This window comes from Nerophis lumbriciformis, linkage group LG07 (genome assembly GCF_033978685.3).
Source record: "Nerophis lumbriciformis linkage group LG07, RoL_Nlum_v2.1, whole genome shotgun sequence".
In the NCBI taxonomy this organism is placed as follows: Eukaryota; Metazoa; Chordata; class Actinopteri; order Syngnathiformes; family Syngnathidae; genus Nerophis; species Nerophis lumbriciformis.
Window position 1 is genome coordinate 39,862,384 of NC_084554.2, and position 23,853 is coordinate 39,886,236.

Consider the following 23,853-nt stretch of genomic DNA (forward strand, 5'->3'; position numbering starts at 1 on the left):
CATTAATACAAGAGACATTAACGTTTTTCCCCAACCTGCTCAGTAGCCTTGTGGTTAGAGTGTCCGCCCTGAGACTGGAAGGTCGTGAGTTCAAACCCCGGCCGAGTCATACCAAAGACTATGAAAATGGGACCAATTGCCTTCCTGCTTGGCACTCAGCATCAATGGTTGGAATAGGGCAGGGGTCGGCAACCTTTACCAGTCAAAGAGCCATTTTGACCAGTTTCACAAATTAAAGACAACAATGGGAGCCACAAAAATCTTTGGAAACTTAAAATGAAATAACACTGCATACAAAGATTTTTTTTTGCTTTGTGCTATGTATAAACCAAGGGTCTCAGACACGCGGCCCACACCTTAATATGACAATTGAATGTTAGTGCGGCCCGCAAGGTTTATATGAATGGCGAATGGCGCTTGACAGCGTCATACTTGTTGAAACCTCCCGAATTTTCCAGCAGACTATGAATTTCAAGGCAACTGTTCTCTCGAACATGCCGTGATGGTACAGCATTTAGCGCCCACTACAACCAGCGTGCCGGCCCAGCCACACGTTGTATGGGGCTTCTGCTTGCTCACGTAAGTGACAGCAATGCATACTTGGTCAACAGCCACACAGGTTACACTGACGATGGCGGTATAAATAACTTTAACACTCTTAGTAATAATGCGCCACACTGTGAACCCACACCAAACAAGAATGACAAACACATTTCGGGAGAACATCTGCACCGTAACACAACATAAACACAACAGAACAAATGCCCAGAATCCCATGCAGCCCTAACTCTTCCGGGCTACATTATACACCCCCGCTACCAAACCCCGCCCACCTCAACTGACGCACAGAGAGGGGGGGGGGGGGGGGGGGGGGGGGGTTGGGGTGGGGGCAGGGTTTGGTGGTAGCGGGTGTATAATGTAGCCCGGAAGAGTCAGGGCTGCATGGGATTCTGGGTATTTGTTCTGTTGTGTTTATGTTGTGTTAAGGTGCAGATGTTCTCCCGAAATGTGTTTGTCATTCTTGTTTGGTTTTGGTTCAAAGTGTGGCGCATTATTAGTAAGAGTGTTAAAGTTATTTTATATGGCCACCGTCAATGTGGCTGTTGAGCAAGTATGCCTTGCTGTCACTTACGTGTGCAAGCAGAAGATGCATATAACAAGAGGCTAGGCTGGCACGCTGCCTATACAGGTTGTAGAGGGCGCTAAACGTTGTACCATCATGGCACGCCCTTATTATTGTTGTAAGGGTGAAAATCGGAGAATATTAATCCCGGGAGTTTTCTGCGAGAGGCACTGAAATCCGGAAGTCTCCCGGGAAAATCGGGGGGGTCGGCAAGTATGCAGCTGAGCCGCATCAGAGCCGCGGGTTGCCGACCCCTGCACTAGGGGGTTAAATCACCAAAATTATTTCCCGAGCGCGGCTACCGCTGCTGCTCACTGCTCCCCTCTCCTCCCAGGGGGTGAACAAGGGGATGGGTCAAATGCAGAGGATAATTTCACCACACCTAGTGTGTGTGTGTGACTATCATGGGAACTTTAACTTAAGGAACGACATTCCCCAATCTAAACTTGTATAAAACATTATTGTCAACCAAACTGTTCAATTGTGCATATTGAACCTGCAAGATGTGCTCTCTTATAACAGAGTGATTGTTGTATGACACAAGACGAGGTGTTTTTACAGTGCTGAAATGAGTAGGAAGCGACAACGCCAGCCTCTTATTAGTGAATCATTAGACACAAAACATCCAACATCGTGAATTTTACAATAGGTCTATTTATTTTGATTATTTAAAAAAAAAAGGAAATCATTGTGTAGAAGTACTTTTTGAGCACATTCAGAAATACCACGATAATATTGATAACCGGGATGATTTTGGTCACAATAACCGTGATAAGAAAAGTTCATATTGTTACATCCCAAACATTTAAAGGGGCTACTGTGTGTCTTTAAACTCAAGAAGAAAAAGAGATCTGATCATCTTCTTGTTCACAATGCCACTGTATATGTTGGAATTCATGTTTCCCCCCAATGAATTGCAGCTGCCCCCTTGTGTTGGCAGCACTCGTGCATCTCCCAGACTGATTCAACCACCGCCTGTGGACAACACACAATACTCTTGCGGCTATCCAGCGTCGTCATACAGTCTCTGGACACGGACTACTCTTAAGTGTATCCAAGTTTGTTTTCCATGAGACGATAATACATTGCTTAAATGTGATGGCTGTGCGGTAAACAGATTATTTTGGGGTCATAAATAGATGTCACAACCAAATAGATTTATTGCTCCTGCAGATGTCAGTTTCATTAGAACAACACAATAAGACCAAAAAAAGTGCAACACGTAAAATCGGCCATTTACAAAACATCATCGCTAGATTGTCATAAAAGAATGCCAAGTACTGAAAAGTGTCTTTGCTGTTTTGTGTCATTGCTGCGTTTGTATGAATGATTTCAATAATTCGAGAGATGTTTGTTGATGTAGAGCGGGTCACACAAAGCTGCTAATGTTGCCAAACGCGTGGAAGCGCCTTCACAGCCGCAGCAGGCGAGTCTTTATTGTCCTTCCTCGGCACCTAAACATTGATCCTAAAACACAAACACAATCACTTGGCTTGCAAAAAATGTGTATGCATGCAATACATACAATCATAGTTATCTTCATGGTAGAGATGGCCACTTTTTTAGATATTCCAGTACACTGAAAAACTGCTTTGACTAAACAAAGATAATGATGCACCGCAATAAATATATTATTGTACTAATTATTTGTATTTAATTAACTGTATTATGATATCTTTAATTAATAATTAAATTACATTTTCATTATATGCAAAAAAAAATTATAATAAAATATATTATACGTATTTTTATTCAATTTAATTTAATAATATATTTGTAATATAAGATGTTATCCTGATCACAGTGCTGTACCACAGTGTTGTGTCCTCCTGAGATGCGTATATCTAATATTTTGCTGACCTTATTTAGTGACATGAGAGGGTCAAATCACACACACACACACACACACACACACACACACACACACGTTATAAATAGAGCCTGACTCAATCCCGCCTCCCCACAAGCAAGAGGCATTGCAGGTTGGGCATCCTACAGCGCCCTCATGTGACGCTAATTGATACTGCTGCAAGAAATAGCATCAAAGAGCACATCAAAAACTGCGAGTCTACATGAAACCTTCTTAAACCAACATGCCAAATGTATTTATTACTGTACTGAACAAAAAATATAAACGAAACACTATTGTTTTGAACTCAAATATCTAAAACGTTTACTATATATACAAAAGACCTATTCCTCTCAGAAGTTGCTCACAAATCTGTCTAAATCTGTGTTAGTGAGCATTTCTTATTTGCCAAATAATCAATCCCACCTCACAGGTGTGGCATATCAAGATGCTGATTAAACAACATGATTATTGCACAGGTGTGCCTTAGGCTGCCCACAATAAAAGGCCACTCTGAAATGTACAGTTTTGCTTTATTGGTGGATGGAGGGGTCAGAAAAGGAGTCAGTTTAAGGTGTGACCACCATTTGCCTCACACAGTGCAACGCATCTCCTTCCAATAGAGTTGATCAGGTTGTTGATTGTGGCCTGTGGAATGTTGGTCCACTCCTCTTCAATGGCTGTGCCAAGTTGCTGGATATTGGCAGGAAGTGGAACACGTGGTCGTTTACGCCGATCCACAGCATCCCAAACATGCTCAATGGGTGACATGTCAGGAGAGTATGCTGGCCATGCAAGAACTGGGATGTTTTCAGCTTCCAGGAATTGTGTACAGATCCTTGCAACATGGGGCCGTGCATTGTCATGCTGCAACATGAGGTGATGGTCTCGGGTGAATGGCACAACAATGGGCCTTAGGATCTCGTCATGGTATCTCTGTGCATTCACAATGCATTTGCATTCGTTGTCTAAAAGATACAGCTGCCCTTACCACAACCGCACCCCCACCATGGGCCACTTGATTCACAACGTTACATCAGCAAACTGCTCTCCCACACAACACCACGGAGAACACCTCTCCAACATGTCTGACGCAATCGAATGTGAGCATTTGCCCACTCAAGTCGGTTACGACGTCGAACTGCAGTCAGGTCGAGACCCCGATGAGGATGACGAGCATGCAGATGAGCTTCCCTGAGTCGGTTTCTCTTAGTTTTGTGCAGAAATTCTTTGGTTATGCAAACCAATTGTTGCAGCAGCTGTCCAGTTGGCTGGTCTCAGATGATCATGGAGGTACCTCTACTGGATGTGGTCTGCGGTTGTAAGGCCGGTTGGATGTACTGCCCAATTCTCTGGGCTGGTGTGGTTACATGTGGTCTGCGGTTGTAAGGCCGGTTGGATGTACTGCCCAATTCTCTGAAATGCCTTTGAGACGGCTTATGGTAGAGAAATTAACATTGAATTCAAGGGGAAGAGCTCTGGTGGACATTCCTGCAGTCAGAATGCCAACTGCACGCTTTCTCAAACCATTTGTGGTATTGTGCTGTGTGATAAAACTACACATTTCAGAGTGTCCTTTTATTGTGGGCAGCCTAAGGTACACCTGTGCAATAATCATGTTGTTTAATCAGCATCTTGATATGTCACACATGTGAGGTGGGGTGAATTATCTTGGCAAAGGAGAAATGCTCTCTAACACAGATTTAGACAGTATTTGAGAGGAATAGGTCTTTTATGTATATAGTAAAAGTTTTAGATCTTTGAGTTCAACTCTTGAAAATGGGAGCAAAAACAAAAGTGTTGCGTTTATATTTTTGTTCAGTGTAAAACCCTTGGCAAAAATGATGGAATCACCAGACTTGGAGGATGTCCATTCAGTTTAATTTTGTGGTGAAAAAACAAGTAACAGAAATGACACAAAACTGTAGTCATTTCAAATGGCAACTGTCTGTAAGAAACACTAAAATAAATCAAGAATTCAAATTGTGGTAGTCAGTAAGAGTTTCATTTTTAGATGTTTAAACTATTATAGAATCACTCAATTCTAGAGGAGAGAAAAATGGAATCACCCTGTTAATGTTCATTTCCAAAGCTAAGACATTGGATTAGATTGCATTAGATGAAATGTGTTCATTAGTCTGCAGTTAAAAGTGAGTATTCACACCCTGGAGAGCTGTTGCACCAGGTGGATTGACACGAGACATGTCAATTGCAACAAAGGAGAGGATTATCAAACATCTTCAAGAAGAAGATTGTTCACAGTCAGCTGTGTGTAAAATATGGACCAAGTACAAACAACTTGGGAAGTTTGTAAAAGGCAAGCATACTGGTAGACCAAGGAAAACATCAAAGTTCCAAAACAGAAACCTTCAAGCAATATGTCTTGAAAACGGAGAATGTACAGAGAAACAACTGAAGAACAAATGAACGGAAACTGGGGTCACCGTCTGTGACCAAACTGTAAGAAAGCGCCTACAGGAAATGAGATTAAAACACAGAAAAGCTAAACAAAAATCGTCATTAACAACTAAACATAAACAACAGGGTTACAATGGGCTAAGGAAAAGCAATGGTGGACTATGGATGACTAGATGAAAGTCATCATCAGTGATAAAGCGTGGCTCTGCATTGGGAAAGGTGATGATGCTGAAACTTCTGTTTGGTGTACTTCCAATGAGATTTATGAAGACGACTGCCTGAAGAAAAAAATGCACATTCCACAGTCATGGATGATATGGGCTGGATGTCAGGTAATGATAGATGTCATTACATCATCAATAAATGCACAAGTTGACATTTTTGACACTTTTCTTATTCCATCAATGGAAAGGATGTTTGAGGATGATGACATAATTTTTCAAGATGATAATGCATCTTGCAATTTTAGATCGGGGGCCACATGGAGGAAAAATCTACTCCCAAGTGGGCCGGACTGATAAAATCACGGCACAATAACTTAAATATAAAGACAACTTCAGATTGTCTTCTTTGTTTAAAAATAGAACAAGCACATTCTGAAATTGTACAAATCATATTGTTGTTGGCTTTTTTTACACTTACATGTTGCGGTTAATAGTTTTCTACCTTTAGTTGTCCTTATTTATACTTTCTGAATAAATGATGTGATACTGTTCATCAGTCAACTCATTGGTGTTAATTTTCAATCTATCAAGATAAAAAAAAATCATATCAAAATCAAATTACAGGATGTTATTTATGTAGTTAGATCATTTTCCTCGACTGATGTACTAACATCATGTGGTTTAGTTTGTACATTTGTAGCATCATCTACAAAAATACAAAGAATTGCTATGTCGACATCCAGTGGACACATTTAGAACAGCTGTTTCTTTCATTCAAAAATTTTCAGGTTAATTTTCATACTTAGCAAACTCATCCGGCGGGCCGGATGAAACCTGTTTGTGGGTCTAATCCGGCCCCCGGGCCGTACCTTTGACATCCCTGCTTTAGAGCAAAAAGTGTAAAAACTTTACCTGAAGAAAGATACATACTGTAAGTCATCTTGTCATGGCCTTAAAATAGTCTGGATCTCAATCAATCAATGTAAAATGTGTGGTGGAAATTGGAAAAAAATTATCCATGACGAGACTCCAACCTGCAAAAGCTAATCTGACAACAGCAATCAGAGAAAGTTGTAGAAAGATTGATGTTCTGTTTGTCACTCGTCCATGCCTCACAAACTGCACGCTTTTATAAAAACCAGAGGTGGTGCAACAAAGTACCAGTGGTGTGTTGTAGTTTTTTTTTTTTTTTAATGACTTCCTAATTTTTTTCCCCTAAGAATTGAGTGAATCTTTTTTTTTTCTTCTAAAAATGAAACTTTTATTGACTACCACACTTTTTTTCTTGATTTATTTTAGTGTTTCTTAAAGCCAGAAAGTTGCACTTGGAAATTACTAGAGATGTCCGATAATGGCTTTTTTGCCGATATCCGATATTCCGATATTGTCCAACTCTTAATTACCGATTCCGATATCAACCGATACCGATATATACAGTCGTGGAATTAACACATTATTATGCCTAATTTTGTTGTGATGCCCCGCTGGATGCATTAAACAATGTAACAAGGTTTTCCAAAATAAATCAACTCAAGTTATGGAAAAAAAATGCCATATTTATTATTGAAGTCACAAAGTGTATTATTTTTTTTAACATGCCTCAAAACAGCATCTTGGAATTTGGGACGCGTGGGAGGGGTAGGGGGTAGCGGGGGTGTATATTGTAGCGTCCCGGAAGAGTTAGTGCTGCGAGGGGTTCTGGGTATTTGTTCTGTTGTGTTTATGTTGTGTTACGGTGCGGATGTTCTCCCGAAATGTGTTTGTCATTCTTGTTTGGTGGGTTCACAGTGTGGCGCATATTTGTAACAGTGTTAAAGTTGTTTATACCTTTATGCCTTGCATTCACTTGTGTTTGTGAAAAGCCGTAGGATATTCTGTGACTGGGCCGGCACGCAAAGGCAGTGCCTTTAAGGTTTATTGGCGCTATGTACTTCTCCCTACGTCCGTGTACACAGCGGCGTTTTAAAAAGTCATAAATTTTACTTCCGGAAACTGATATCGATAATTTTGAAACCGATACCGATAATTTCCGATATTGCATTTTAAAGCATTTATCGGCCGATGATATCGGCAGTCCAATATTATCGGACATCCCTGGAAATTACTCTAGTTTTGTGTCATCTATGTTACCTGCTTTTTCTACAAAATTAAACAAGTGAATGAACATCCTCCAAGTCTGCTGATGCTATCCTTTTTGCCAGACGTTGTATTCTAAAAATGTTCATCCATTGTGCATGGAAATACACTAAAACATTTGTATTACTATTTGAATAAGTCAGGCCTTTTCTTCTGCCCCTTCTCCCTCATAAACGGCTACTTCCAGTTTGTCTGGGCCTTGAACGGGACGTCTTTTTTACGACATTAATACTGCCATGATGTGCACCGTCACCTTGCACAGCAGCACAGGTGTTATTCCTTGGTGACCCAGCGTAGTTCGCTCTTGACGTTCTGCAGCTCCGAGAGGTTGACCGCCGGCCCCGGCAGCTTGACGGCGCCCGGCAACGTCTTTTTGTCCTCCGGCGTGTGAGCCGCGTCCCCGGACTGCTCGTCCGGCGGCGAGGGAGCCTATATGTGAATGACAGAAACAGAAATCAGAATTACTGTGTGACGGGGGTGGGACAAGAGAAAGGAAGAACCTGCTATTTTATTGCAGATCTGGATAAGGGCACATATCCATTTTTACCACTTTTTTGTGGACATTTACCTCGTGTGCTTCTCCCGTCTCCTCTCTCCTCCTCACAGGATGTCCCGCCCCTGGACGCAGAGCTCCCATCGGGATGTTCAGATTAGCCTGAAGGACAGCAAGACATCCCATTGAGAAACTTGAGGTGTGTGTGTGTGTGTGTGTGTGTGTGTGTGTGTGTGTGTGTGTGTGTGTGTGTGTGTGTGTGTGTGTGTGTGTGTGTGTGTGTGTGTGTGTGTGAGAGAGTCCCCACAAGCCCCCCTTATGTCTTGACTAAACGAGTCATAGCCTCCTCCGGTCTTCCCCCTAAAAGGAGCTTAATCTTGTCCCGACTTTGGACACAACTCAGTGTACAGTGTAAACGTGTGTGTGCTGGACTAAAGAGGTTTTTTGTTCGAGAGTCCATCCGCCGCATGTTTGCCGCTAACAATCACCGCCTAAACATTCCGCTGGGTGCAACCAAAGATTGAAAGGAACCATGCATCTTATGTTGAGACAATTACATGATGGTTAAGTGAGTGTCCATGTTGTTGGAAAAGCTTCAGTTTTGGAAGCAATGTCCGTGTTTTGATCTATTCTACCGGTAATCTTAACGTGCTATTGTGTTTGTTTAGCTAAGCTTGGGGTGTCCAAACCTTTTTGCGTACTGAAATTCAAAGAATTGATTTATTAAATGTGGTAGGAAAAGACAGAATTTAGTCAGATTTGTGTTATAGGTCAGTGGTCCCCAACCTTTTTGTAACTGCGGACCGGTCAACGCTTAAAGATTGTCCCACGGACAAAGGTTTTTTTGTTTTTTGTCATAAAAAAATACAATCATGTGTGCTTATCCATGCAGACTGTATTGATATATATTGATATATAATGTAGGAACCAGAAATATTAATAACAGAAAGAAACAACCCTTTTGTGTGAATGAGTGTAAATGGGGGTGGGAGGTTTTTTGGGTTGGTGCACTAATTGTAAGTGTATTGTGTGTTTTTTATGTTCCATCCATCTATTTTCTACCACTTATTCCCTTCGGGGTCGCGGGGGGTGTTGATTTAATAAAAAATAAAAAATATTATTTTATTTTATTATTATTATTATTATTTTTTTTTATTATTATTATTTTTAATTTCGCGGCCCGGTGGTTGGGGACCACTGTTATAGGTGACAGAGTGTATTACTATTATGATCAGTGTTATCATTATATCAAAATGTTAAATTTTTTCTTGTTGCATTGCACCTTTTTGCTTTTTTGGTTCAATTCTATGTACACTACATTGCCAAAAGTATTTGACCACATATGAACTTGAAGTGCCATCCCATTCCTAACCCATAGGGTTCAATATGATGTCGGTCCACCTTTTGCCACCATTACAGCTTCAACTCTTCTGGGAAGGCTGTCCACAAGGTTGCGGAGTGTGTTTATAAGAATTTTTGTCCATTCTTCCAAAAGCGCATTGGTGAGGTCACACACTGATGTTGGTCGAGAAGGCCTGGCTCTCAGTCTCCGTTCTAATTCATCCCAAAGGTGTTCTATCGGGTTCAGGTCAGGACTCTGTGCAGGCCAGTCAAGTTCATCCACACCAGACTCTGTCATCCATGTCTTTATGGACCTTGCTTTGTGCACTGGTGCACAGTCATGTTGGAAGAGGAAGGGGCCCGCTCCAAACTGTTCCCACAAGGTTGGGAGCATGGAATTGTCCAAAATGTTTTGGTATCCTGGAGCATTCAAAGTTCCATTCACTGGAACTAAGGAGCCAAGCTCAACTCCTGAAAAACAACCCCACACCATAATTCCTTCTCCACCAAATTTCACATTCGGCACAATGCAGTCCGAAATGTACCATTCTCCTGGCAACCTTCAAACCCAGAATATTTAGGTGCGAGGAAATTTCACGACTGGATTTGTTGCACAGGTGGCATCCTATGACAGTTCCACGCTGGAAATCACTGAGCTCCTGAGAGCGGCCCATTATTTCACAAATGTTTGTAGAAACAGTCTCTATGCCTAAGTGCTTGATTTTATACAACTGATTCTGATCATTTGGATGGGTGGCCCAATACTTTTGGCAATATAGTGTATTTAGTATACTGAGGGCCAATGAAAAACTAGCTCCAAGTACTCTTTGGACACCCCTGAGCTAAGCCTTGAAGTATTTCTGGGCCCTGCCACTGAATCGGTGCCATTTGCAAACATACATTTCTGTCTTTTTGCAACTCTAAATCTCACCAGTTACAATTTAAAATTAAAAAAAATGTGCATTGGCCATCTCAAGCCACTTTATTTCATTTTTGGTTTCTAAGTCTTTTGAGTAACAGGACTGAAAGTAACAACAGTTAGTTTCTAGCATATAAAGTAATTGGCATATAAATGAAATATATAGCCACATGATTTATGTTGATAACATGTTGGCACTAAGCACATTACAGTGATTCAACAACAAAAACCTAATAACATCAAAAATAATTTAGGTCACAGGACTGTGCTGAGATTTTACACCCACCATTAATCCATTAATAAACAGTAGGAAGGGGATTCATATGGCCCCATTCGTCACGGTTTACCTCACACATGAAACGTGACAAATTTGGAGTGTGCACTATCCACTTTAGCCGCCAGATGGCAGTTAAATGTTGAATATTTTCAAATGTGCTCTGTGGCAATTCCAACTTTGACCACAGCGTCAGTTGCTATGCAGAGTGGCGCTTTCCATCATTTTCAGCAGACTGCATTTAAATGATTATATTTCATAGTAAAGTCTCACTTTAGGAAGTGAGGACAGGCAATTTTATTAGTTTAAATGTATATTTCAAATAGCATGTATTAAATAATCAATGTGCAGGACACTTTGCTTAGTAAAAAAAAATGTTTAAACTTAACTTTGTTGACCATTTATACATTTTATTTACACATTTTATAGTTATTTCTTGGGTGTGCAAATGGCACCGATTCCGTGGAATGCTCCTTTGTGTTTATACTTAAAGCTGTTTATTATGGAAATTATGTATTTAAAGATGTTACAATATATACTAGTTGGCATGTCTTTTCTAAATATTATGACATTATTGTGACGCTGTTCTTGTGTTGGAGAGACAAAAATGCCCTACTCATGGTTAGACGAGCAAACGAGCACAACGGGGAGCGAGAGAGACGAGAAGCCATGGCAACACATCCAAACTTAAGTATAAACATACAGTATACTTGATCACTCTGCCTCGCTACAACGCTGCACTATAACTCTTTGCTGTACATGCACAGTGTCAAAAAATAAGTGTACTTGCCTTCACCAATAAATACTTAAACATACACAAGTGGACTCTTTGTTTTGAATGCAAACAACCAACCATTTTTAGTGTCTGCATGTTAGCTTAGCAGTGACAAATATTTTTTTTAAAGCGGCACTTTCTGAGGTTATTTCAGTTCAGTCCAGTTTCAGTTTATTTCGAACTTGCATACGATACAATGTAATGCATCACACAATTCCAGTTGTTTCATTACAGCACGTCCGAAAAGGAGTAGGAGGAAGCAGAGCTTATTTAATCCTACCCCTTTTCATCCATCCATCCATCCATTTTCTACCGCTTATTCCCTTTGGGGTCGCGGGGGGCGCTGGAGCCTATCTCAGCTACAATCGGGCGGAAGGCGGTGTACACCCTGGACAAGTCGCCACCTCATCGCAGGGCCAACACAGATAGACAGACAACATTCACACTCACATTCACACACTAGGGCCAATTTAGTGTTGCCAATCAACTTATCCCCAGGTGCATGTCTTTGGAGGTGGGAGGAAGCCGGAGTACCCGGAGGGAACCCACGCAGTCACGGGGAGAACATGCAAACTCCACACAGAAAGATCCCGAGCCCGGGATTGAACCCAAGACTACTCCGGACCTTCGTATTATGAGGCAGATGCACTAACCCCTCTGCCACTGTGAAGCCCACCCCTTTTCATACCATAGTAATTGTATTCAATTTCCTTTTTCTCTGTAACAGAACAGTGAATACATAAATAATAAATAAATAATATACCATAGTAAGCAAACAAATATTAAATACATAAATTAAAGCTGCAAGCAGCGATGGACGGGACCGACTTTGAGGGCTCATAAAATCCAAACCGGAGCAGTAATTAAAACTCTTTCATCAACTTTTAATCAGAAGGGTTCAATCTCTCTCCTGTGCTAATTTGAAGCCGACACGACAAACGCGCTCAAAGGAGATAATGTTTGAATAAAGGTGACTGTTTTTACACAACTTGTGTTTTGAAGGGGGAATTGCACACTTCCTGTTGATTTTTGCTGGGGGTTGTCAGTGTATGAAATATAGGTCTAAGTGAGACCTACATAGAGGTTTTTGTTTCATGTCTCTACGACATACTTGCCAACCTTGAGACCTCCGATTTCGGGAGGTGGGGGGCGGGGGCGTGGTCGGGGGTGGTGCGGGGGGCGTGGTTGGGGCGTGGTTAAGATATATATATATAAGAAATTCTTGACTTTCAGTGAATTCTAGCTATATATATATATATATATATATATATATATATATATATATATATATATATATATGTAAATAAAATAAATACTTGAATTTCAGTGTTCATTTACAAACTACAACTCACAAACACTTTAGAGTTAGGCTCCACCATCAGAATGTGTACTTAAACTTATAAAGATCACATGGATATTATTCAGTGAGTTGATTCACCAAAACTAACCTGTTATACAGGAGGAAAAAGCACACAGGACGTTTCAATTGTTCACAGACTGGTCGCGCTCATCAGAATGACAAGACTGCAGGCGATAGCATTCAATTGGGAAGAAACGCCCTACTGCCCCCTACTGACCAATGTGAATACTGATAAATGTGTAATGACAGCTCCAAAAACGAATTCAAACCACAAAATAAAATAAATAAATCAACACAAAAATGTGACACATTATGGGTGGGTCACATATGCATGTACAGTAGATGGCAGTATTGTCCTGTTTAAAAGTGTCACAACATTGCTGTTTACGGCAGACGAACTGCTTTACGGTAGACACTGTTGTTGTGTGTTGTCAACACGTCACTCAGGTCCGCCTGAATTTCGGGAGTTTTTCGGGAGAAAATTTGTCCCGGGAGGTTTTCGGGAGAGGCGCTGAATTTCGGGAGTCTCCCGGAAAATCCGGGAGGTTTGGCAAGTATGCTCTACGACATTCCTACTGGGAGTTACAGGCAGTTTTGTCTGTGTTTTCTTCCTTGCTAGAGCGCAATTTTGAGTATTGGGGTTTGGTTTTTTGATTAGATCGCAATTTCCGCCAGTCCTGATGTGTGTGTCCAATTTGGTGAGTTTTGAAGCATGTTAAGGGGGTCAAATTACAGCTCAAAGAGGCGCCGGTATAATAATAAAACGCTAGAAATACAATAGGGTCCTCTGTCCCAAAGGGACTCGGTCCCTAATAATCTTTGTCTCAATAAAAAAAAAAAAGGGTTCAAGATGTTCATCGTAATTCTTGTTCTGTGTAATTTGTGAACACTTGTAGTTTGAACCGTCTCTTAAACTGAATCATATTTCTTTGGTGAATCAATTCCATAATTCAATTCCATATACAGATATGCTAAAGGCTTTAAGCATACACATGTTTTGAATTTGATTTTCCTCTAAGGTTATTTTTCTCTTATTGTGTATAAATAAACTCATAATTGTCATTTTCCTGCCGACTCTTCCTGTCTTTTCATTGTTTTCCAGCAGTGCGTTTATTATGACTGTAAACGAGAAATGTGTAGCATACGTGTAATGCAGACATCCTCAATGTTGTATAACCATTACATAATGGACCAAGGACTAGAGATGTCCGATAATATCGGCCTGCCGATATTATCAGCCGATAAATGCTTTATAATGTAATATCGGAAATTATCGGTATCGTTTTTTTTTTATCAGTATCGTTTTTATTTATTTTATTTTTTTATTAAATCAACATAAAAAACACAAGATGTACTTACAATTAGTGCACCAACCCAAAAAACCTCCATCCCCCATTTACACTCATTCACACAAAAGAGTTGTTTCTTTCTGTTATTAATATTCTGGTTCCTACATTATATATTATCAATATGTATCAATACAGTCTGCAGTCCACTAATAGTACTAACCTTTAACAGTTAATTTTACTCATTTTCATTAATTACTAGTTTTTATGTAACTGTTTTTATATTGTTTTACTTTCTTCTTTTTTTTCAAGAAAATGTTTTTAATTTATTTATCTTATTTTATTTTATTAATAATTAAAAATAAGGACCTTATCTTCACCATACCTGGTTGTCCAAATTAGGCATAATAATGTGTTAATTCCACAACTGTATATATCAGTATCGGTTGATGTCGGTATCGGTCGTTAAAGAGTTGGACAATATCGGAATATCGGATATGGGCAAAAAGCCATTATCGGACATCCCTACCAAGGACTTATGGGCTAAGAATTTCATTATTTTAGCGAAGTCGTCAGCGGCAATGAAAACAACTAACGATAACCAGAATAAAAAGCCCCAGAAGTATGATCACACATGATCTTTGGATTCACTGTAACTTCGGTAGGAAATGAGGAAGGACCGGTGTGTGTTTACTTTTATGCACATTCTACTACCCCTTTGCAACATGTTTTTTTCTACTGCAAGTACAGATCCTAGTTCAACATTGAACTAGAGTTAAAAGGAGCAATATTGAGTTTGAAACCCAGATTTAAAAAGATATGTACCGCAAAAAAGGGCTCACTGCAGCCACTAAATATGAGTAAAATCATGTCCTTCTGTTGTTGTTGTAGGTTTTCTGTGCGAATTGCACTGAAGTTTAAACGTGTTTATATAAAGCAGACAAATGTTGTGTAATAGGTTTGAAAGAATTGAGAATAAAGAAAATACCCACACTGTGCAGTAAATACAAATATGCACTGTTCTTCCCTTCTGAAAAGCTACAATAATGTTGCACATTTTGCACAAAACAAACTCAAAACATCTCTGAAAAGGAGTAAGTTGATAAAGCTGACAAGTGACCAATGTTTACAGTTAATGCCGTGTAAAAATGCACAACCCAGTGAATCGTTTGCACATTTTCCTGTGTCTTCCTTGTGACATTACATTTTATTTACCTTCAAGGACATGTAGGACATAAGAGGAGTAAAACATTCTTTATTTTGTTTTACCTTATGTGCATCAGTCCTAAACAAAAATATCAAACATTAAAGGTATTTTGATTAGTTGGTTAGTTGATTTAGATAAATTCTTTGTCAAGAAAACCTTGAAAGGTGAAATAATTGAAAACTATAAAATATAACAAATGATTACTTTCATCCCATTGATTTATTTTTTATTTTTTTTGATTGATTTTTTTCAACGTTGATGTTCCAGGCAATCTTATTTTCAGTGGAGGTATAGGATAGGCAAATATAAGCTTTGGCTTCAGCCTATTCCTTTTTCGGTCATTCTTTTTCTTTTCTTTTCTTTTTGTGTGTAAATGTGTATGATTGTTGATGTGGTTGATGGTTGATTATATGACCGAAATAAACTTATTTCATTCATTCATTAGATAATGTCACAGGTCTAGATTGGTCATTTGTTATGTTATACTATCCATCCATCCATCCATTTTCTACCGCTTGTCCCGTGCTAACTCATACTAATTAAAAACTGTGACAGCATTTGATCAAAATACCTTCAAAGGGTTAACATTTTTAAAAAAAAAAGCATAACATTGTTGGTGTTTTTGATATAGGACTGAGGTTGATTAAGAGATTTGAGCCAAAAAAGTCAAAATAAAAATCCAAAAATGTTTTTTATGCCTTTTGAAAAACAAGGACTTTCATGTCCTGTTTACTTGGTTTGGGGATATTATTTAATAACTACCAGTGTATCATACACCTGTAAAAGAATTGGACATTGACATTTTAAAAATTAAAAATAAATCATGTACAATAGAGTAACACAGCAAAAATGATGGCCAAAATACAGCAAAACGTCACTAAAAGGGCAAAAAAAAAAGTCTGCCTTTGTCCCATTAGGATTAAATGTTACAATTTGATGTAATCAACTTCACAACTTAATTGGTTTAAGATGGTATCTCTCCTCATTTTATTCATCTACCTTGATAATAATGTGATTAAATAAATAACGTAACTCACACAGTGTGCTGTGTGTTGTAAACAATCCTCCCTGCTGGCTGGGGTCATGATAGAAAATAATTGAGAAGCACTGCACTGAGTTGTTTTCTAAAGCAGCGTGTGAGAAAATTCAAGTCGTCGGGTTTAATAACAGCGCCACCTTGTGGTGTATTTGTCAGAAAATATAACAGCACAGGTAACACAGCAAGGGGGCGGGTTTTGACACTCTTTTGCGCAGCGGTTCAGGAGTAGAAGAGTGCCAATGGGAATATTATATGAAATCTGCCTAGCAACAAGTGGCAAACTTGAATTGAGGTCTATAGTCTGCATGTACTGGCATATACAAATGGCTTAATACAATATTTTGGCCGTTTCGTGGCCACAGACACACTCCTACGCACACCAAGCACCACATTTTTTTTTTTTTTTTTTTTTTTTACCTGCAGGGCCTTGACGTTGGACGGACGCTTGGACATAATCGCCACTTGACCTGCAGAGAACACAGACGTTCAGCATCTATGTGCGTATGTTCGCAGGTCATGTGACGATGTGTGCGGCCTGCTGGCTAGCGTTTCCGTTGCGTAGCGACCGTGCCATAGAATGGCCGGTAGATAGGGACTGCCGTGTGCATCATTAATGAGCGGGTTGGGGGGTGAGGGGCACAATAAAAGAGATCGATTTCAGCATCCAATTGAGTCAGCTGGGGGGAATACCGTATTATGGGCTGATTTGAAAGTGGGGTTCCTTTACACAGGACAAAAAACTGGTTTAGTAACAATCATTTATGCATTTTTAACTTGCATGGATGCCACAAATAGACAAAAGTATTAGGACGCAGTTAGTCAATTCTGTAACCAATCAGGGGTTGGACTCAAGCAGCTATTCAATTGGCAGCCAGAGGACCACATTTTGCCCAGGAATGACACCATACTGAACCCCAAGTTCAAGTCCAAACTTGGTAGACAAACATTTTTTGCAGCAAATTCCTAAAAGCACTGCTGTTGTATCAGCGGCGGGCCCTGCGTTTAACACCTGGGCCTTCAGTGATGTCCGACTTCAATAATTACCTCTCAAAAGGCCATCATTTATGTCACCACATGACCATTGCTGCTGGAGAAATACTATACAGAAACCCATTTACGCCCTACTGTTCATTGAAGCACATCAACACGGTACAAAACGGGTCATTTTCTAAATTTGGTAAGTAAGATTTCTGTATGCTGTATCTTGTTTAAAGGCCTACGGAAACCCACTACTACCGACCACGCAGTCTGATAGTTTATACATCAATGATGAAATCTTAACATTGCAACACATGCCAATACGCCCGGGTTAGCTTACTAAAGTGCAATTTTAAATTTTGCGCCGAAATATCCTGCTGAAAACGTTTCAGTATGATGATGCCTGCGCGTGACGTCACGGATTGTAGAGGACATTTTGGGACAGCATAGTGGCCAGCTATTAAGTCGTCTGTTTTCATCGCAAAATTCCACAGTATTCTGGACATCTGTGTTGGTGAATCTTTTGCAATTTGTTCAATGAACAATGGAGACAGCAAAGAAGAAAGCTGTAGGTGGGAAGCGGTGTATTGCGGCCGACTGCAGCAACACAAACACAACCGGTGTTTCATTGTTTACATTCCCGAAAGATGACAGTCAAGCTTTACCATTGGCTTGTGGAGAACTGGGACAACAGAGACTCTTACCAGAAGGACTTTGAGTTGGATACACAGACGCGGTACCGTGAGTACGCATGCAGCTTCGGCTTCCAAACATTTGATCGCTTGCCCGTACGTGCGTGCCGCTATGTGCATGTCACGTACGTAACTTTGGGGACTTTGGGAAAATATATATGCTGTATGAACTTTGGGGAGGTGAACGGTACTTTGGGCTGTGGGATTGAGTGTGTTGTGCAGGTGTTTGAGTTGTATTGGCGGGTTATATGGACGGGAGGGGGGAGGTGTTTGTTATGCGGGATTAATTTGTGGCATATTAAATATAAGCCTGGTTGTGTTGTGGCTAATAGAGTATATATATGTTTTGTGTTTATTTATTGTTTTAGTCATTCCCAGCTGAATAGCAGGTCCCACCCGCCTCTCACAGCATCTTCCCTATCTGATTTGCTCCCACTGCCCTCTAGTCCTTCACTCTCGCTTTCCTCATCCACAAATCTTTCATCCTCGCTCAAATTAATGGGGAAATCGTCGCTTTCTCGGTCCGAATCGCTCTCGCTACTGGTGGCCATGATTGTAAACAATGTGCAGATGTGAGGAGCTCCACAACCTGTGACGTCACGCTACTCGTCTGCTACTTCCGGTACAGGCAAGGCTTTTTTATCAGTGACCAAAAGTTGCGAACTTTATCGTCGATGTTCTCTACTAAATCCTTTCAGCAAAAATATGGCAATATCGCGAAATGATCAAGTATGAATAAGAAAATCGCATTTCAGTAGGCCTTTAATTCAGATGCAGTCAGTAGTCATTTGTTAAAAATTTTCAGTTACACTAATAGTGTTGCTCAAGGTTCTAGTTTAGGTCCTCTGTTTGTCATCATTTGGGCTATTCAACTGGTGAGTTCAGTTTAAAAAAATACTTGTGAGAAATTCACATTTTTGCAGAAGGTCCTTAAAAAGAGCACAGCGCTCCTGTAACTGACAAAATGAATAGACCCCAAATCAAATGTCTACTGCAGAGGACGCTGGTTCTCCGAAATAAACAAAATATGACTAATAGCTTTTTTTTGGTTATCTGGCCCCCAAAACAACTTAGTTGAAGACTTGGTGTCTTAATTATTTGACAGGCCTGACATCAGTGTCCTCTGAGCCCGTCTGGATTAAAGTTAAAGTTAAAAGGTAAAGTACCAATGATTGTCACACACACACTCGGTGTGGCAAAATTATTCTCTGCATTTGACCCATCACCCTTGATCACCTGGGAGGTGAGGGGAGCAGTGGGCAGCAGCGGTGGCCGCGCCCGGGAATCATTTTTGGTGATTTAACCCCCAATTTCAACCCTTGATGCTGAGTGCCAAGCAGGGAGGTAATTGGTCCCATTTTTATAGTCTTTGGTATGACTCGGCCGTTGAACTCACAACCTACCGATCTCAGGGCGGACACTCTAACCACTAGGCCACTGAGTATGGGTTGTTTACATTTTATAATGTGCAGCTCCTAGTGCGGGGGTCAGCAACCCGCGGCTCTCGAGCCGCATGCGGCTCTTTAGTGCCGCCCGAGTGGCTCCCTGGAGCATTTTTAAAAAAGGATTGAAAATGGAAAAAGATAGGGGGAAAATTATTGTTTTGTTTTAGTATATTTTTGTTTCAGGACAAACATGACACAAACCTTCCCAATTGTTAGAAAGCCCACTGTTTAATATGTTTGTGTGCATGCTTCACTGATGAGAGTATTTGGTGAACATTGTTTTGTCCTAATAATTTCGGCGGTTCTTCAACAGTTTGTTTACATGTAAAATCTTCCACTACTTCTTTGTCTCATTTTGTCCACCAAATGTTTTATGCTGTGCGTGAATGCACAAATGTGAACTTTGTTGATGTTATTGACTTGCTGGAGTGCTAATCAGGCACATTTGGTCAGTGCATGTCTGCGAGCTAATCAATGCTAACATGCTATTTAGGCTAGCTGTATGTACATATTGCATCATTTGTAGGTATATTTGAGCTTATTTAATATCCTTTACTTTTATCCTCTTTGTTTATAATTTAGTTGTGCATGTCTCATGACACATTATCTGTATGTAATATTGGCTGCATTTCAGATAGTTGTTTGTGTGCCATGTTGTTCCAGACCACAGCAAACATTACCTAGCTTGCCAAAGATTGTAATAAATCTATTAAAAGGAGACAGCCTGCCGTTTCCTTTAACTTGGACACACACATCTATACCTTTGGCCATTAAAAGCCAGTAATTTCCAGGAGTTATCTCACCTTCTGCTAAGAAGCCTCTGATTCACTAATGGTTTCTAATGTTGTAAAAATGTGTAGAATAAATATTACATTTCAACATTTCTGTCAACACAGTTATTTTGATAGTAGGCTATTATAGCTAATATAGACACTTACATCATGTGTTGCCTTCATTATAACACTTATATACAGCTTTTCATTCTTTGCGGCTCCAGACAGATTAGTTTTTTGTATTTTTGGTCCAATATGGCTCTTTCAACGTTTTGGGTTGCCGACCCCTGGCTTAGTAGGAGGCGTTACAGTTGCACACTGCGGTATTACTCTTCTAAAGGCAGGGTTGTTGTTTTTTTTTTTCATGAAATCATCCAGGTGTGCCTAATGAAGTGGCTAAAGCGAGCGCCTGTTTCCTATCAGCCCGAATGAAGTGGCGTGTAACCGTAGAACTTTCTGTGGCCTATTTAAGCTTATCTACGGGCAGCCTCTGCATGGGGGGGCTCTCGCTCCCTCGCTCGGTTGGTTTCCAGGGTGCTGCTTGTGCCACAACAATAACACACACGACCCTTGGTGTGATACAACACTCTCACACACACACACACGCACACACACACACACACACATGCACACACACACAGGTGCAAGCTCAAGCATTGAAGACAAGAACGGCAGCTGACCTCCCTGCCCTGCAAAACTGCAAAACCACACTATCCCTTTCACTTTTCCACTCATTCAAGCACTCCTGCAGAACCTGAACAACTTCAATACTGCGACAGAGCGCCTATTTAGATCTGAACACACATCGAGAACCTGCCTGACTAAACTACATGCAACTTACCTGCCGATGACACAAAACTCCTTTGACGGATGGCTGACTTTACACACGCCTCCTCCTGAGTCCCCTACTCCTCTCAACTCCCCATCTCCTCACTTCTCTATCTCCCCGCCTCCTCTCTCTTCTCTCCTGCCTCTAAGTGGTGGCAGGATTCCTCTCATATCTGGGATTTGTTCTCACTATAAATAGACGAGTGATACGCACAGAGGGGACCTGCTTTCCATCCCCACACACACACACACACACGGACGCACTCGTAGATGGACTGCGACATAGTCAAATAGTGTCACCGCACTTGACTCTCTTTCATTTGAGTGTATTTTTAAATGTCGATGAGGCCCGAAGAGTGGAAAATGTTCTGATGGATGAACAACTCGGGGTGTAATACCAGACTTCATTGAAAAAAGTGATGATTTAAGCAATACAACCTTAAGTGCTCTTGAGCTTGGTGACAAAAATGGCATTGCCCTATTTCTGCACTGATACACACTCCAACATGTGCGCGTGCACACACACACACACACACACACACACACACACACACACACACACACACACACACACACACACACATGCATAGTCCTGGTAAATGCATCAATCGTGCAGGTAAATGTGTCAATGGCATGACTGCCCTCTTACCTCCTGGCTTCTGTGCACTGCCTGCACGCTCTATGAGGTTCTCTTCACCTACCTGACCTGTTTCCGCCTGTCCTGATTGGCTCAGAAGAATGTAAAGCTCCTCCTCCAAGAAGGGAAGAATGCCTTTTAAGCATGTTTCTTTGCATGCATGTATATCCATTTTCTGTCAGCTTCTTTTTTCTTATACGTACTCTTTAAAGGGGAACATTATCACCAGACTGTCACGACTTGGACTATGGCGTGGTTTGTTCTCCCGAGGTGCAAAAGATTTGGACCATACGTGGCGTGAAGGGGAATACATGATTTATTTAAACACTATAACTACAAACAAAAGATCAAACAAAAGGCGCGCACAGGGGCGGAGGTACAAAACTAGACTATAAACACAGAACTTGCACATTGGCAGAAACTATGAACAATTAAACAAAACTTGCAAACTATGGCTTGAATAAAGAAAACTTACTTGGATGAAAAAACGGCATGAAAAAGCGCAGCAAGGGTCATAAGTGTGTGGAGATTATAAATGCGGGGATGTCACCAGAAAGACAAACTGAAAAACAATAAACTTAAATACTACAGACATGATTAACGAAAACAGGTGCGTGACTCAAAACGTGAAACAGGTGCGTGACGTGACAGGTGAAAACTAATGGGTTGCTATGGTGACAAACAAGAGTGCACAATGAGTCCAAACGTGGAACAGGTGAAACTAATGGGTAATCATGGAAACAAGACAAGGGAGTGAAAAGCCAGAAACTAAAGAGTCCAATAACTAAAAACATGACTAAAACAAAACATGATTACACAGACATGACACAGACCTATGTAAGCGTCAATATATACCTTGATGTTGCAGAAAAAAGACCATATATTTTTTTAACCGATTTCCGAACTCTAAATGGGTGAATTTTGGCGAATTAAACGCCTTTCTAATATTCGCTCTCGGACGTTGTGACGTCACATCGGGAAGCAATCCGCCATTGTCTCAAACACCGAGTCAAATCAGCTCTGTTTTTCTCCGTTTTTTCGACTGTTTTCCGTACATTGGAGAGATCATGCCTCGTCGGTGTGTTGTCGGAGGGTGTAACAACACGAACAGGGACGGATTCAAGTTGCACCAGTGGCCCAAAGATGCGAAAGTGGCAAGAAATTGGACGTTTGTTCCGCACACTTTACCGACGAAAGCTATGCTACGACAGAGTTGGCAAGAATGTGTGGATATGCTGCAACACTCAAAGCAGATGCATTTCCAACGATAAAGTCAAAGAAATCTGCCGCCAGACCCCCATTGAATCTGCCGGAGTGTGTGAGCAATTCAGGGACAAAGGAACTCGGTAGCACGGCAAGCAATGGCGGCAGTTTGTTCCCGCAGACGAGCGAGCTAAACCCCCTGGATGTCTTGGCTCACACTGTCCCTTATGCCACCGAAGATGATCAAGAGAAGAATATCGACCCTAGCTTCCCTGGCCTGCTGACATCAACTCCAAAACTGGACAGATCAGCTTTCAGGAAAAGAGCACGGATGAGGGTATGTCTACAGAATATATTAATTGATGAAAATTGGGCTGTCTGCACTCTCAAAGTGCATGTTGTTGCCAAAGGTATTTCATATGCTGTAAACCTAGTTCATAGTTGTTAGTTTCCTTTAATGCCAAACAAACACATACCAATCGTTGGTTAGAAGGCGATCGCCGAATTCGTCCTCGCTTTCTCCCGTGTCGCTGGCTGTCGTGTCGTTTTCGGCGGTTTTGCTTGCATACGGTTCAAACTGATATGGCTCAATAGCTTCAGTTTCTTCTTCAATTTCGTTTTCGCTACCTGCCTCCACACTACAACCATCCGTTTCAATACATTCGTAATCTGTTGAATCGCTTAAGCCGCTGAAATCCGAGTTTGAATCCGAGCTAATGTCGCTATACCTTGCTGTTCTTTCCGCCATGTTTGTTTGTGTTGGCTTCACTATGTGACGTCACAGGAAAATGGACGGATGGTTAAAATCAGGCACTTTGAAGCTTTTTTTAGGGATATTGCGTGATGGGTAAAATTTTGAAAAAAACTTCGAAAAATATAATAAGCCACTGGGAACTGATTTTTAATGGTTTTA

The 23,853-nt window shown here is 40.8% G+C and overlaps 2 protein-coding genes across 2 annotated transcripts in view; one reads left to right on the forward strand and one right to left on the reverse strand.

Annotated features, from left to right (window-relative positions):
- cnksr2a (connector enhancer of kinase suppressor of Ras 2a) overlaps nt 1-12,635 on the forward strand; it is a 91,217-nt gene extending 78,582 nt beyond the window's left edge. The window contains exon 24 of the mRNA XM_061965122.2: nt 8,297-12,635. Within this exon, the coding sequence (XP_061821106.1) occupies nt 8,297-8,344 (48 nt within the window). The 3' untranslated portion in view covers nt 8,345-12,635. The remainder of the gene's footprint in view (nt 1-8,296) is intronic.
- On the reverse strand, nt 1,699-22,157 carry smpx (small muscle protein X-linked). Its single transcript, XM_061965130.1, has 5 exons — nt 21,750-22,157; nt 16,802-16,851; nt 8,259-8,345; nt 7,944-8,119; nt 1,699-2,590 (listed from the first exon to the last, which is right to left on the reverse strand). Exons 1-4 carry the CDS (start codon nt 21,907-21,909, stop codon nt 7,964-7,966), a joined length of 453 nt encoding a protein of 150 aa, XP_061821114.1. The 5' UTR covers nt 21,910-22,157; the 3' UTR covers nt 1,699-2,590; nt 7,944-7,963.
- Nucleotides 22,158-23,853: the final 1,696 nt, after the last annotated feature.